The sequence below is a fragment of the Hydra vulgaris genome, chromosome 01, assembly GCF_038396675.1.
Source record: "Hydra vulgaris chromosome 01, alternate assembly HydraT2T_AEP".
NCBI lineage: Eukaryota > Metazoa > Cnidaria > Hydrozoa > Anthoathecata > Hydridae > Hydra > Hydra vulgaris.
This window is the reverse complement of record NC_088920.1, coordinates 37,059,443-37,075,000: the sequence shown is the minus strand read 5'-3', so window position 1 is coordinate 37,075,000 and position 15,558 is coordinate 37,059,443. Positions and strand designations below refer to the sequence as shown.

The following is a 15,558-nucleotide window of genomic DNA, read 5'->3' as shown; positions in this document are numbered from 1 at the left end:
GTCATAGTTATAGACCAAAAGAAGAATTCCGACTATCTCTTTATTTAATTTTATTATTTCTGTAACTTTCACTATTTTAAACTCTTGAGAAAAAATCCTTCAAAAAACTCAAGGTGGCACTCTACATCACCGAATACACTGAAATTTGGCACAAATATTTAAAGATTTAAGTTAGAAAAGACTGAATTTTTTTTTCAGTCTTTTCTAACTTAAATCTTTCAATATTTGTGCCAAATTTCAGTGTATTCGGTGATGTAGAGTGCCACCTTGAGTTTTTTTTCAAAATTTTTTTATCCCTTTAAGATTTAAAGTAATATGAAGTTTGTTAGTTTTTGACTGAAAAATATTTTTCTATTACTCTTATAAGGTGCTTGTAGTAATGTTGTAGTAATGTTGTAGTAATGTTGTAGTAATGTTGTAGTAATGTTGTAGTAATGTTGTAGTAATGTTGTAGTAATGTTGTAGTAATGTTGTAGTAATGTTGTAGTAATGTTGTAGTAATGTTGTAGTAATGTTGTAGTAATGTTGTAGTAATGTTGTAGTAATGTTGTAGTAATGTTGTAGTAATGTTGTAGTAATGTTGTAGTAATGTTGTAGTAATGTTGTAGTAATGTTGTAGTAATGTTGCGATGCTAAAATTTGGTACCAAATTTATTTAAAACATGCTGAAAGTTTTAGTCTTGTGTCTCTCAAACAATAGAATTTAGTTTATTTTAAGATCCACAAAACACACTAACTAATGAAAACAAAAAAGGGCATTGACAACATTAGCTCTAGAAAAAATCAGAAAGAAAAAAATTTTGGTTTTGATTATCCTTAAGATTATACGTCTACTTTATGGACCATATTTGTCTACTTTACGGACCATATTTGTCTACTTTACGGACCATATTTGTCTACTTTACGGACAATATTTGTTTTATTGTTTTGTTGAGGAGTTGATGGTTTTTCAATATTTCTGAAGAAATTTTGTAAAAAAAAAAAAAAAAAAAGTTAGCAAATGCATTTTGATATTGAACAAAACACAATTATATTTGTTTTTAAATTAAGTTGATTCAAAAATAGGGTGCGATGTGATTAAAATTTTACAAAGTTGTTACAAAATATTGTTCAATATTTTGTAAATTTATAAATTTGTTAGTTATTATTTTCATTACATAATAGTTATGTCATTAATTGAATAATATCATATAAACCTTTTTTACTGATTGTTTTCTTGTAATAAAATTAATGAAAATCTCAACAAAAAAAGTAATAAAATAAAGGAACACAATGATGTCCAATAAACCTTGTTAAGTTATACAACTAAATATAATCATATTTAGTTATAATTTAGTTACACACAAATTTTTGGTAGATAATTAGTAGTGAACTGACAAAAATTTCTAGATAATTAATTAATTAGTCATTTGAAATATTAAAACGAATATCTATTGGTTCAAGCAGTTCCTTTTAAAATTCAACTTTATTTTTGTTTTGAACATTTTTTTTTTTGCGTTTTAGTGTACTTTACTCTTAGGGACATTTTATTTAAGATTTCTTGTATTTAAGTGTTTAGATTGTGATTCCTTATTATAGTTTTATGGATAACATAATTAATTGTTCCTTTGTAAATAATTATGAAGGATGTTATAAACAATCATATACCCAAGTAAGAAATCTAATTGAAGATATTGACAGCAATAAATTACTTGTAAAATAAAGAAATTTCAAAAATGAACAATATAAATATGCAGTCAGCAACATGATAATTGTGAGACAAGAGAGTAGTCAAAAAAGTTGTAATCTATTTTAAATCACTATAAAGTGTGTAGAGGTTAAAATTTATATATTCATATTTTAATGAATAATAACATTCTAAATAAGCTGCTTATAAATTTTTTTTGGTAATAGGATTTGTTCATTGTTTTATAATATTAATAATATAATTAATATTATTTAATAATATAATTAATAGTATTTAAGTAATATATTTACATTTTTTTTTTCAGCTTCTTTACATGCGATTACAATGCATATTGTGTTAGAAATAGAAACTGCAGGTTTAAATCTTGTACCTGGAAAAAAGTTGTGCCCTATCTGTTGAAGTAAAGTTGAAAACTGCTGTTACATCCTCTTGGTGTTACACAAAGAATTGTTACCTTATATTTTATGTGACATGACTAATAAAGGCTATATGATGCAGAATTATGAAAGATGCTTAGCAACTATGAATGCATCGGTTGAAAAACTTGATGATTTAACTTGATAAAGTAGAATTTGATCAGTGGAAAACAACGGATAGGTCAAACTTAATAAATAATAAAGAGCCAGTGTTTGAATGTATTGAACTAGTTTGTAAAAATCCAACAAAACTTGTACCACCACACTTGTACCACCACACTTGTATTTAAGGAAGAGTCAAGCATCATACCTGAGATCAAGAAAGGAAGACATGAATGAGATAATGTTATTTTTTCTGGGTAATTTTTCAGACAACTATAAACTAGTAGTTTAGGACAAAGTACAAAGCAACAATTCTACAATGTACACTTCATCCTACGATTATTTATTAAAAAAGAAGGTGTTCCTATGCACAAACCTTATTGTATTGTTTCAGATTATATGATGCATGATGTGAACATGGTGTATAATGCAAATGAAAAGCAAATAACAATAAAGTTTTTTTTTTTATACTTTTTAATTTTGTTGTAACGGGTGTTTTTTTTAGAGGTATAGAACTTTGAAATGGAATGAAACAAGGTGTTTCTTTAAAAATGACATGTAATTGACTTTATTCAAAAGATAATGTTTTGGCATTATAATTTAAATATGATTTCTGACATATGGGCACCACGGGTGATTTGAATGTAATCTAATCTGGAGGTCCAATTTTCAATCACTTTTTCCAACAATTCAGGCCGTATATCGGAAATAATGTGGCAAATGTTGTCCTCCAAGTGGTAGATCGTTTCGGGCTTATTGGCGCAGACCAGCGACTTCACAAACCCCTACAGAAAATAGTCAAGCTGCGTTAAGTCGCATGATCTTGGAGGCCAATTCATGGGCCCAGATCTTGAAATTACGTGGTTACCAAACATTTCCTTCAATATCGATAGTGGTACGAGCTGTGTGACATGTTGTGCCGTCTTGTTGAAACAAAAGCTCTTGCACATTATGGTTGTTCAATTGAGGAATGAAAAAATCAGTAATCATGGCTCTATAGCGGTCACCATTTACTGTTACGTTCTGGCCAACATTGTTCTTAAAGCACACCAAACAGTCAGTTTTTCTGGATGTAACAATGCCTCAACATGCACTTAAGGATTGCCTTCCCTCCAAATACGACAGTTCTGTTTATTGACGTAGCCATTTAACCAAAAGTGAGCTTAATCGCTAAACAAAACTTTCTTATGAAAATGGGGATTGATGGCAATCTTGTTTTGGGCCCATTCACCAAATGTACGCCTTGCTAGGTGATCGCGTGGCTTCAATTCTTGCACGAGTTGGATTTTGTAAGCATGCAAACCAAGATCTTTATGCAAAATCTTCCACAAAGTGGATGGACACAGTTCCAATTCCTGTGCACGATGCTGGATAGACTGATTCGGGTCTTCCTCTACACTGCGCTCTACAGCAGCAATGGCTTCTTTTAGTTTTTCCTTTTAGTTTTTAAAATTTAGTTATTCCTGAGTTATATCTTTAAAATTTTTTTGTCAAATTTCAGAAAACTTAGTGATGAAGGGTGTAGATTTGTGTTTTTTTATACTTTGTATAACCTATATCCTGAATTAAAACTCTGTAAACAAGTCTGTAATAAACACGCTAAAAACAAAACTCAATATGAAAAACTAAAATCAAAAACCACAAAAATATTCTTAAGAACAAATTATATAAATGTCTGACAATATTATAATTATATAAATAATGTCTAACAATATTATAATTAGACACTTCAAAGCTAATCTAAGCAATCTTGCTCAGTATGTTAAAATAAAACTGATATAAATACAATTAAGTGATGTCATCTAAATTAAAAAACATCAACAATAAATGGTCCATCATCAAGTACCAGAGACACACAAAAATAATTTACAAAACAATCCCAGCAAGCACTTTAGAAAAATAACTATATCACATAACTATTTAAAAACCAGTTAACTAATTCTAAAATAAATACAATAAATTTACTATTGAACAAAAAACATTATTTCTATGATAAAGTTTCAAAAGTTACTTATCTTTTTAAATCTTACTTTGCAGAAGATGATACAATAAAAAATTACATTACATGTAGCAATAAAAAAATTGATCCTTTTTTTCAAAATAAGGAAAAATTTTTTCTAAAAAAGTTAGTTCTAAACTTGGTTAATGCTTTAAAGTGCAAGATTTGTATTTATTTTTTTATCTTCTATAATAAATAAAAATTTGATTAATTTTTGATATCTAGTATTACAAAGAGAATTTAATAGCTTTTAATATCTTGTAGTGCAGGATGTAGTGCAGAATGTTTTAAAACGTGTTTTAAAATGTAATAAAATAAATGTAAAAAGTCTTTTGAAAGCTCTGTTACATATTAAAATTAAAAAATTAGGTAACCTCATTGTTTGTTTCATTTTCTTCTAACTCTATCACTTTATTCAAATCTGCCAAAGCGTTTGGTATGTTGCACATTAAAGTATACATTGTTCCACGAAGAAGATATGCTCTATTTTTGTATTTACCATCTAAAATTATTTTTTAATACTTTTAGATAAAAATTCAATTTTCCTTCTTATTCAAGTCAGTATAACAATTACTCTAAAAAAAAATCACTATTACATTGTATACTACTGTTTGAAATAATTGGTTCTGTAATATTAATCAATGTTTCTTCAATACCATGAAATGATAACAAGCATGAAAAAATGTAAACAATTAATACAATAAACACACAAATTAATGATTGGAAACAATAAAAATTCAATTAAACTAAAATCTATTGTGAAAAACGACCAAAAAGCACCATATGTATAACATATAAAAGCACCATAATATGTATAACAAATTGTAATATATATACTTGATCATTAGGCAGATCTTTAATATTATCAAACAAAAAAGTTTATTAAATTAAAAAATTTCGTAAAAAAAAATGCACTTTTTAATTTTTAATTAAAAAAGAATAGTTTTTTAACAATAAAATTTAAAATAATCATCTAAAATTTTTTTCTACTTTAATAACTTCTACTTTAATTTCTTTCTTCTAATTTAATTAATTTTTATTTTCTACTTTAATAACTTTTCCTTTTTTCCCTAGTCTTGTTTAAATAATTTTATCATTTTATTTAATTTCCAATTTTCTTTTTTTTTTTCTTTAATTAAAAAAATTAAATATTTAAACAATTTAAATAGATTACATCTTGGATTTTAATGTTTTTGTTTCTACAACAAAAAATTGAATTTAGGGATTTTATCAAACTACATAGTTTTTCTGTATTTGGGCTATAATAGCCAGATGACATAGTAATCTATTTCTATTTCAAGTTTATTTTTTATATTTTTTATGTTTTCCAGTTTAATTGAAATTAAAGTTAAAAAAAATAATATCAAAATAAACTCGTTTGTGAAGCATACTGTTTGTAAAGTATACTGTTTGTGAAGTATACTGTTATAAGCAATTCTGCTGTAATCAGTCTTGTTATAAACAATGTGATTCAAAGTAAAATGTCAGTTTTAGTTGTTGTGTTTCAAATGTATTTTTTTATTTATACTAAAAAAATTTTTTTTTTGTGTGTTTTTTAAGTTTCCCTGTATGGTTTAATTGTTTTATACCTCTCTTGTAGTTATTTTGATTTAAAAAAACTTCTTAAAATTAAATTGTTTTGTAATACTGGTTTCAAATTTGTTTTTCTAAAACATTTTTATTATTTAATAAAGTTTTGATTATTCAAAAATTATTATTTTTAGAAAATCTAGTGACTATACAGCTTTAAAACAAAATTTTTTTCAATCACTAGTAGAGTGTATTGAAATAACAGTAATATACTATTATATACTAATATACTAACATAATGTTATGATGTAACAGTGATAACCGATTTCTATTTTATGTTTATTTTTTTATATTTTTTATGTTTTTCCTGTTTAATTCAAATTAAAGTAAAAAAAAAAAACAATATCAAGATATGATATTGCAATAGAATAAAGTTATGATGTAACAGTAATATAGTGAACAATAACACAACATTTAATTTATTTAAACAACTTTTATTTTTATCTCATTTATATAGCAAGTCAGTAAACAAGTTTCATATAAAAAATAATCAAATTACATAACATAGTTATTGAAATAAAATATTTTAGTATTAATCTAATATACCTTTTTCAATTTCTTCAGTGCATTTTTCAACAATTTTAGTATATTCTTTTTGTTTCATCGCTTCAATGATTTTATGATACGAAGTAAACTCTTGCATGTCTTCGGGAATTTCAACATAAAAAATATCTGAAAAAATGGTGTGAATTTAAATATGTTTTACATGTGAAATGTTGTTCTGCAAATTCTTAATGTCATACCAGAATTAAATGAATCAAGATACGATTTCACAAAGAAAGATGACGGCAAAACACGTGGTCGACTCTAAAATTTTCAAAGACATTCAAGCTTCAAGTCAAAAAAAAAATCTAGAAAATGTCTAATTACTTTAAATGTTAAACAATGCAAATAACTCATTAAAAAAAAGATGCTTATATAATTCAAATATTTTTATAATTATACTATATATATATATATATATATATATATATATATATATATATATATATATATATATATATATATATATATATATATATATATATGTATATATATATATATATATATATATATATATATATATATATATATATATATATATATATATATATATATATATATTTATTTATGCTTATACAATATAAATATACTTAAAACTAGATAATACTTCAAAATGTTTTGCAGCTAGTTCCTTCCCTATTGATTTAAGTATTCTATCAGCGAGAAGCATACACTGTTGATTTTGGAATCCTTCAAGCAAGCAAACAGCTGTCACATCTGTAAAATATTGAAACATCAGTACTTTTTATTACATACATAGTAAAGAAAAATTCTGCATCATTTTTAAGCTAACACATTGAAATTTTTGGTGAAAACTCATTTTACCCTAGCCTACAATAACTATTGATATATGTCCTTTGATGGACAAACCAATAACATCAAACCAAGCACAAGTGACAAAATAAAAAATGGACACATGCTACATAGTTCATACTTAATTTTCATTGTTCGATTGATTATATATAGCCCTCAGCATACCATCATATATACCATAATGTGATATAGATGATAATGACATATATAATGATTGACTCGGTTTAATTAGATAAAAACTATTCACCTGCTAACACCACAATTACTTAACATAATAAAACTTACATTTAACCAATTTTCTTAATTTACTTATGTTAACAGACTTATTATTTAAGGACCTTTAAGCTGATAATATTTTCACAAAAATATTTTAAATTTATGACACCATGGTGGATGGCATAAATATGTAGAGAACATTAAGGACACAAAGTATAAAATTTTAACACCTTACATGTTTCATACCAATTTTTAAAAGTAATATTATAATTTCCAGGTTTCAAAGTACTTATATAAATCTTTGTGTATAGCATAAAAAAGTCTAGAACTTTTTTTTGGACCAAATTTTTGCATATATTTATATATTTTTAGACCTATATATTAAAATTTATTTCCAGAACACGTTTGACTTCCTACCAGATTAATTAACAAAGCCAGAAGGATATCAGACTACATTACAAGACACACTATAAATACCTTATAAGTACCTAGACTTTTTTGGATGCACATGGTAGCAATAACATCCAATAACATAAAGCATAAGTGTAATGTTGGTTTCAAACAAAGATTTTAAAAAACAATAAGTTATTAAATATATCTATATTTACAACATAACTAAACTGAGTTTTTTATATAAATTAAATAAATAATAAATTTGCTGAATGGTCACACACGAATAGTGATTAGTCAAAATTTATTAAAGCTATTATTTAAAGTACACTCTAATAGGTGTTTCACTTGGAATGAGTTTATGGTTGTTGTTCTGTGCTCAGTTCATATTCTGAATCATATTCTGTTTTAACAATTTGCTGATTTTCAGGACAATAAAATATTGGTTTGAGAATGTTAGCCCATAGAATAACATCATTTTCTTGTATTTTAGGTTGCTCATGCACTGTACACAAAAGAAACAAAATTTTTTTTAAATGAAACTGGCAATCTGTCTACTTCATCTTGAGTTGTCTGTTAAGTAACAGAATTTCCAGTTAAATCATTGAATCCAACCTAAAAATATTGTGAAACTCTAGTAGTTTTAATATATCCTTGACTTTTTAAATCCTGTTTGCAATGTGACCCACTATTCCTTGAAGATTTACAGAAGCATTGTAGTTTGAGGGAACAATAATTGTAGGCAGAGTATAATATGCAACTGTTATAATAAAGAATAATATACAGGGTAAATTAAGCAGAGTATAAAATGCAATGGGGTACAATATGCAGGGTATAATAACGAAAATATTTATGCCTTTTGAAAATAGTTTGATAGTCATACTACAAATCATTGAACTACTACTCATTCTACTGTCTAACATTTTACTGACCAACTACTGTCTAACATTAAAGAATTTTCTGGTAAGTAAATTTTCCATATCGTGGTAGGATAAGGAAATCCATATCATAGGATATCCACATCGTGGTAGGATATGGAACAAGTTAAACTTGGTTAAGTGTTACTAGTAGCATGGTAGTTGTAATGATCCTGAACCTGACTTGACCTAAAGAAGATAAACATGAAATAATTTAAATAAAAAACAAAACATAAATCATGTTTAACATTTTTTTTAAACTGTTAAAAACAAAATTTTGATCAGTAAGAAAAGTTTTTGCCCAGGTTTGCCCATTATGAAACTTTTTGTTTAAAAAAAAATTTATAATTTGTTATTAATTATTATTACATTATTAATTTGTTAATAATGTAAAAAATCATGAAAAATAATGCAAAATGTCATGAAAAGGTTTTGCTTTTGTTTAAGCACATGAAAAATGAAAATAATCAGAACAAATCAAATTATTTGTTGAGAATTTTAATATAAAGAACAAAAGATGTTTTTTGTTACTTGCTTAATGAAACATATGAAAATAATTTATGTAAGTTTAGTGAGGAAGCAAAAACTGAAGTTCATTTTTAAATTTCTTAATGTTATTCCCATGCACAAACAGATTTAATTAATTGAAAATTTAAAAAAAAGATTTTTAGAAAAAATGGAACAATATAGGAAAAAATGTGAGATTCATAAATGATTATGAAAAATGATTTTAGAATGAGAAATTTGATAGAAAGTAAAATTGATTCTGCAATATACCATGCTCTAAAATCTACTTACCAGAAAATTCTTTAATGTTAGACAGTAGTTGGTCAGTAGAATGTTAGACAGTAGTTGGTTAGGATATGGAACATATAGGGGTTGCAATAAAGTATTTTTTTTAATTTTTATAAAATATAAATATATATTTCTTATATATATTTATATATAAATTATAATTCTATAAAGCTATAATATTTTTTTAAAGCTCAATCTTTTACTTATGGTCAGTTTCCCTGTGCTCTCGATTAGGTAGTTTGAACCATGCTAGTCTCCATGCTATAAAACATTTATCTCACCCTTCTTCTTCTGACTCTGACCCTATTATCACACTACCTACTACTACCTTAAAACTGATTGGAATTTCTTTTGTAATTTTTTTTTTGTGACCATCTATGGGCTGCTTTTCATCTCTTCTGTAATAATTATGCCTTCTACGTAATCTCCTGGATTCAGACAAGCATTGAAGTTTTTATTCCTTCTCATCAGTTATAAATTAAGCTCCATTCTACGCCATGTTTCTACCCCAAAATCAATTTTTGATTGAGTTTTTAATAGCATAAAACCATTTAGTTAATAATCATGATTTTGATTACTTTTACCAAAACGCATTACTTTGCATTTATTTTCATTCAATTTAATTAACCATTCACTTGACTACTTACTAAACTCCTCTATATTGTTTTGAAGATTTTTATTGACCTCTTGATTCTTTATCACCAAAATCACTTTTGTATCATCAGCAAAGAGTTTTACATTGTTTTTTAAATTAACACATAAATCATTTATATATAATAAACAGTATTGAGCCTAGTATAAGCACTAACAAGTATATAGCGCTTTTATAGAATCTTTACATTTGTTTTTAATATTAATATATTTGCAAACTAATTTTGGGTTGTGCTTCGAGTTTACTGCTAAGTTTCTTTTATTACACTTTCTTTAATGACATGTTTTATTTCTTTGCACAGTATTTTAAATTCTTCTACTTCTAGTAAAATTGTAAACTTGTTATTACATTTGATCCATAATATTACCATTCTTTTACAAATACTTTTAATATTTCTAATCATCCATTTTTAATTTTTTTATTTTGATAGATTTTTAGTTTTGGTATGAATTTATTACAAGCATTGTGAAAAGTTGGTTTTAGTATTTTTTGATACAGAAAACAGTATTTTAAACTATCAATGAATAAACTCGCTTGTTTATAAATCCTTCAATCCAATTTATTGATGTATAGTTAAAATCTCCACATATCACGATGTCTGTACATTTATTTTTCAAATATATTCAATAAGCACCTTTAATAGGTTCGATAAGAGATAAATTTTCATAAACAGAACTTTTTCTTTTTTGATAGATACATCCAATTAGTATTTTCTCAGTCCCAATTTCAACCAAATACCATATGTCTTCAAACAATGATTCATTTGGACCTGTTTTTATTTTGTAAAATTACATTTTTTCATCAATGTAAATACATACATCTCCTTCTTTATTGTGTACATGATCCCTACAGTACAAATTAAAACCTAATAATATAACTGATTAGTCTGACCACCATGTTTTACTAAGTAAAACTATACTTGCTTTGAAATTGACATTTTCTATCAAAAATATTGTCAATTTTTTATAGACATGATAATCAATCGTGTATAGACATGATAATCAATCATCTGAATTATTTTGTTTCAACTGCTACATTATTGGAAACCTGTTGTTTCCAATAATGTATCGTAAGAGAAAACTCTTATTCCTTCAGCTTTATTCAACTTTTTTCTCTGGTCTAACAATAATTTTAAACCCTTTCTTTCTGCAATTGTAAGATTCTGGTTTATATATACTTTGCATTTATATTTTTTGAACTTATTTAAATATTAACTTTCTTGTAGTACCAGTTATTGATCCAATTTTGACTTTTGAGTTACTTTTACATAACCAGGCCAACATTTACTTTTAAGTCTATAACGCTTTTCTATTTTGTTTATGTCTAAGTTGAGATCTGAAAAGACTTCATATAATTGTTGTTTTTCTTCCTTGTCTTTCTCTTCTTTTTGTATTTTGAATGATTCATTCAAACCAAATATTGCAGATCAGAAAGTTCCTATTATAATTTACTATTTTCTGTTACCAGATCAAAAATATTAGTTTCTTAATCTCTTTTTATCTTTACTATTTTCTAATCTTTTCCTTCTAATTTTAGATTTTAGATTTCTTGATACATCTATAACTTGATTTTTATTGATTTTTTTTTTTAATTAATTTTTTTTTCATTTTTTCTATTGTTTTTGTAATTTTTATTCAACTAAAAGTTTTCTTCCTGTCAATTTATTATAATTTGTCGTTTGGGAATGACAAAAGCTATAATATGGTTGGCTGCAGATTCTAATTTATTGATAAAATTCTAATTAATTTATAAATAAAAATATTTTACTAAGCTAACTTTCATTATGTTGCGGAAAATTTTCCAAAAATAAATTTCCAACTGTTTTCAAATAAATAAATAAAATAAACAGTAGCGCAAAAAACACGATCATCCATAAAATGATATGACTGATTTCTATACTAGAAAATTGAAAACCCATGGTTTCTAAATAATCATTAAAATACAGGTATATATATATATAAAAAAAAAAATTTTAAATTCCACAAGGATAGGTTAATTTTGAAAATCACAGCTGTATGGCTAATATTTTCAGATAATTTACATTTTTCACTTATATATTAACAACTTATAGACTTGAAGATACCCTAAAGAAAGGATATAAAATTGATAAACAGCATTGTAAAATAAACTTTTTTTATCATATGGATATGCATATTGATTGCAAATGAATGAGAAAGTTGATATATGAACTTTAGCTTTGAACTTTTTACTAATCCCTGACCCACTCCACCATGTTAGGAGTAAATTAATTTTAAAAAGATATAGGTTATTATAAGAGTCGCCATTTATAAAAGTTTGAAGAGAATTCTTGTCTCCAAAAAATTTTCTTCAATTTTTGACTTCACTTACGTTTTTCTAAAGTTCACTTTAGAAAAACTACAAGCTTTAAAATTTTTGATTTGGTCATCGCATAACATTTTGAATAGACAAAAAAATGTTTTGCATTCACAGCATAGCCCTGGACCACTGTGCATTCACAGCATGGTCCTAGTCAAATGTGAATTGTCAGAATTCAACAAAAATATAAACAGTGAGAACTTGATAAAATACTTTTTTAAATGAAAGTAAAGAAACTTTTATGGTAGAAATACAACAGCCATTTTTCAAAATGCCTTAAGCTGCTTTTTAGGTATTTTGAGTAAAAAGCAATTAAAAAAAAACTAATACGAAAAACTCTTTATGAAATGTTTTTTGAAACTAATAATTTTAATTTTTCATAACTCTTCTAAAATATTTATTCACTAATGTTTGTAGGCATCTAAATTAGCTTATTTTGTAAAAAAGCCAAATTTGATTTTTTTTACTCTAAAGAGGTTTTGAAAAAAATCAATAGAATTATAACAAAAATTTTTTAATTTCATTTCTATCTAATCCACAAATATTTAACTATATTATAGATAAACTAATTTTTAGTATCTACTTAAAACATCTTGCTCAATACATACCTTCTAAACAATTTCTTTTTTCATCAAGAGCTTCATATGCTCTTGCTCTCCTCCCAAGAGCTTTGGTGTATTTTGGATTTAACTGGATAGCTATAAAATTATAAAAATATAACTTTTACCATTGTGTAATTTCATGTAAGTGCCAAATGAAAAAATCAAATGCTTTAAAAATAAAGATTGTATAAAAGATTTTTTTAACTATTTTATTTTTGTAGTAATACAAAATATAAGCTTTCAAATAATGTAAAACTTCAAAACATTTTCTATGGGTTAGAAATAAAATTTGAGAACTTACATTTAAGTTAAATTTAATAAACTATATAAGTACTTTTTTTTAATATGACCTCCCCTTACATTTATAACAACAACGTTTTTAGAAAGTAGTTACAAAAACAAACTAAAAATAAAACAAAATATGTATCCAGAAAGATTAACATTAATTTTAAAGGGATCAATGATTGATTTAAAAAAAAAAAGCATTGTTGAAAAAGTCGAATTATATTTTAATTTTTGGGATTTCCCTTTTTTAACCTGTCAGGTAAAATAAATAAAAAAAATTTAATACTTGCTGAGAAAAAAAAATTACTTTCAAAAATAAAATTGAATTTAAATAATATTAATATTAATTTAAATAATATTAATATTAACAATATTAATATTAATCTAAATAATATTATTATTAATAATATTAATATTAATTTAAATAATATTAATATTAATTTAAATAATATTAATATTAATTTAAATAATATTAATATTAATTTAAATAATATTAATATTAATTTAAATAATATTAATATTAATTTAAATAATATTAATATTATTTCAAATAATATTAATAATATTAATAATATTAATATTAATTCAAATAATATTAATATTAATTCAAATAATATTAATATTAATAATATTAATATTAATTTAAATAATATTAATTTAAATAATATTAATATTAATTTAAATAATATTATTGTTAATACATTTATTTAAGATTATAAAAGTTTAGAAAACAATTTGGTACCAAATTTATTTAAAACATGCTGAAAGTTTTAGTCTTGTGTCTCTCAAACAATAGAATTTAGTTTATTTTAAGATCCACAAAACACACTAACTAATGAAAACAAAAAAGGGCATTGACAACATTAGCTCTAGAAAAAATCAGAAAGAAAAAAATTTTGGTTTTGATTATCCTTAAGATTATACGTCTACTTTATGGACCATATTTGTCTACTTTACGGACCATATTTGTCTACTTTACGGACCATATTTGTCTACTTTACGGACAATATTTGTTTTATTTTTTTGTTGATGATTTTATTGTTTTTAAATATTTCTTATGAAATTTTTTAAAAAAAAAAAAAAAAAAAGTTAGCAAATGCATTTTGATATTGAACAAAACACAATTATATTTGTTTTTAAATTAAGTTGATTCAAAAATAGGGTGCGATGTGATTAAAATTTTACAAAGTTGTTACAAAATATTGTTCAATATTTTGTAAATTTATAAATTTGTTAGTTATTATTTTCATTACATAATAGTTATGTCATTAATTGAATAATATCATATAAACCTTTTTTACTGATTGTTTACTTGTAATAAAATTAATGAAAATCTCAACAAAAAAAGTAATAAAATAAAGGAACACAATGATGTCCAATAAACCTTGTTAAGTTATACAACTAAATATAATCATATTTAGTTATAATTTAGTTACACACAAATTTTTGGTAGATAATTAGTAGTGAACTGACAAAAATTTCTAGATTAATTTAGTCAGTTTAAAAAATTAATTAATTAGTCATTTGAAATATTAAAACGAATATCTATTGGTTCAAGCAGTTCCTTTTAAAATACAACTTTATTTTTGTTTTGAACAATTTTTTTTTTGCGTTTTAGTGTACTTTACTCTTAGGGACATTTTATTTAAGATTTTTTGTATTTAAGTGTTTAGATTGTGATTCCTCATTATAGTTTTATGGATAACATAATTAATTGTTCCTTTGTAAATAATTATGAAGGATGTTATAAGCATTGTTGAAAAAGTCGAATTATATTTTAATTTTTGGGATTTCCCTTTTTTAACCTGTCAGGTAAAATAAATAAAAAAAATTTAATACTTGCTGAGAAAAAAAAATTACTTTCAAAAATAAAATTGAATTTAAATAATATTAATATTAATTTAAATAATATTAATATTAATAATATTAATATTAATTTAAATAATATTAATATTAATAATATTAATATTAATTTAAATAATATTAATATTAATAATATTAATATTAATTTAAATAATATTAATATTAATTTAAATAATATTAATATTAATATTAATAATATTAATATTAATTTAAATAATATTAATATTATTTCAAATAATATTAATATTAATAATATTAATAATATTAATATTAATTCAAATAATATTAATATTAATTTTAATAATATTAATATTAATAATATAATATTAATTTAAATAATATTAATATTAA

General features: G+C 23.9%; 1 protein-coding gene across 1 annotated transcript in view; it reads right to left on the bottom strand.

Annotated features, from left to right (window-relative positions):
- LOC100204386 (mitochondrial import receptor subunit TOM70) overlaps positions 1–15,558 on the bottom strand; it is a 32,256-nt gene that overhangs the window by 3,364 nt on the left and 13,334 nt on the right. The window contains exons 4-8 of the mRNA XM_065788066.1: positions 13,066–13,155; positions 6,945–7,054; positions 6,538–6,601; positions 6,341–6,466; positions 4,579–4,706 (exon numbers count right to left, since the gene is read on the bottom strand). Of these exons, the coding sequence (XP_065644138.1) occupies positions 4,579–4,706; positions 6,341–6,466; positions 6,538–6,601; positions 6,945–7,054; positions 13,066–13,155 (518 nt within the window). The remainder of the gene's footprint in view (positions 1–4,578; positions 4,707–6,340; positions 6,467–6,537; positions 6,602–6,944; positions 7,055–13,065; positions 13,156–15,558) is intronic.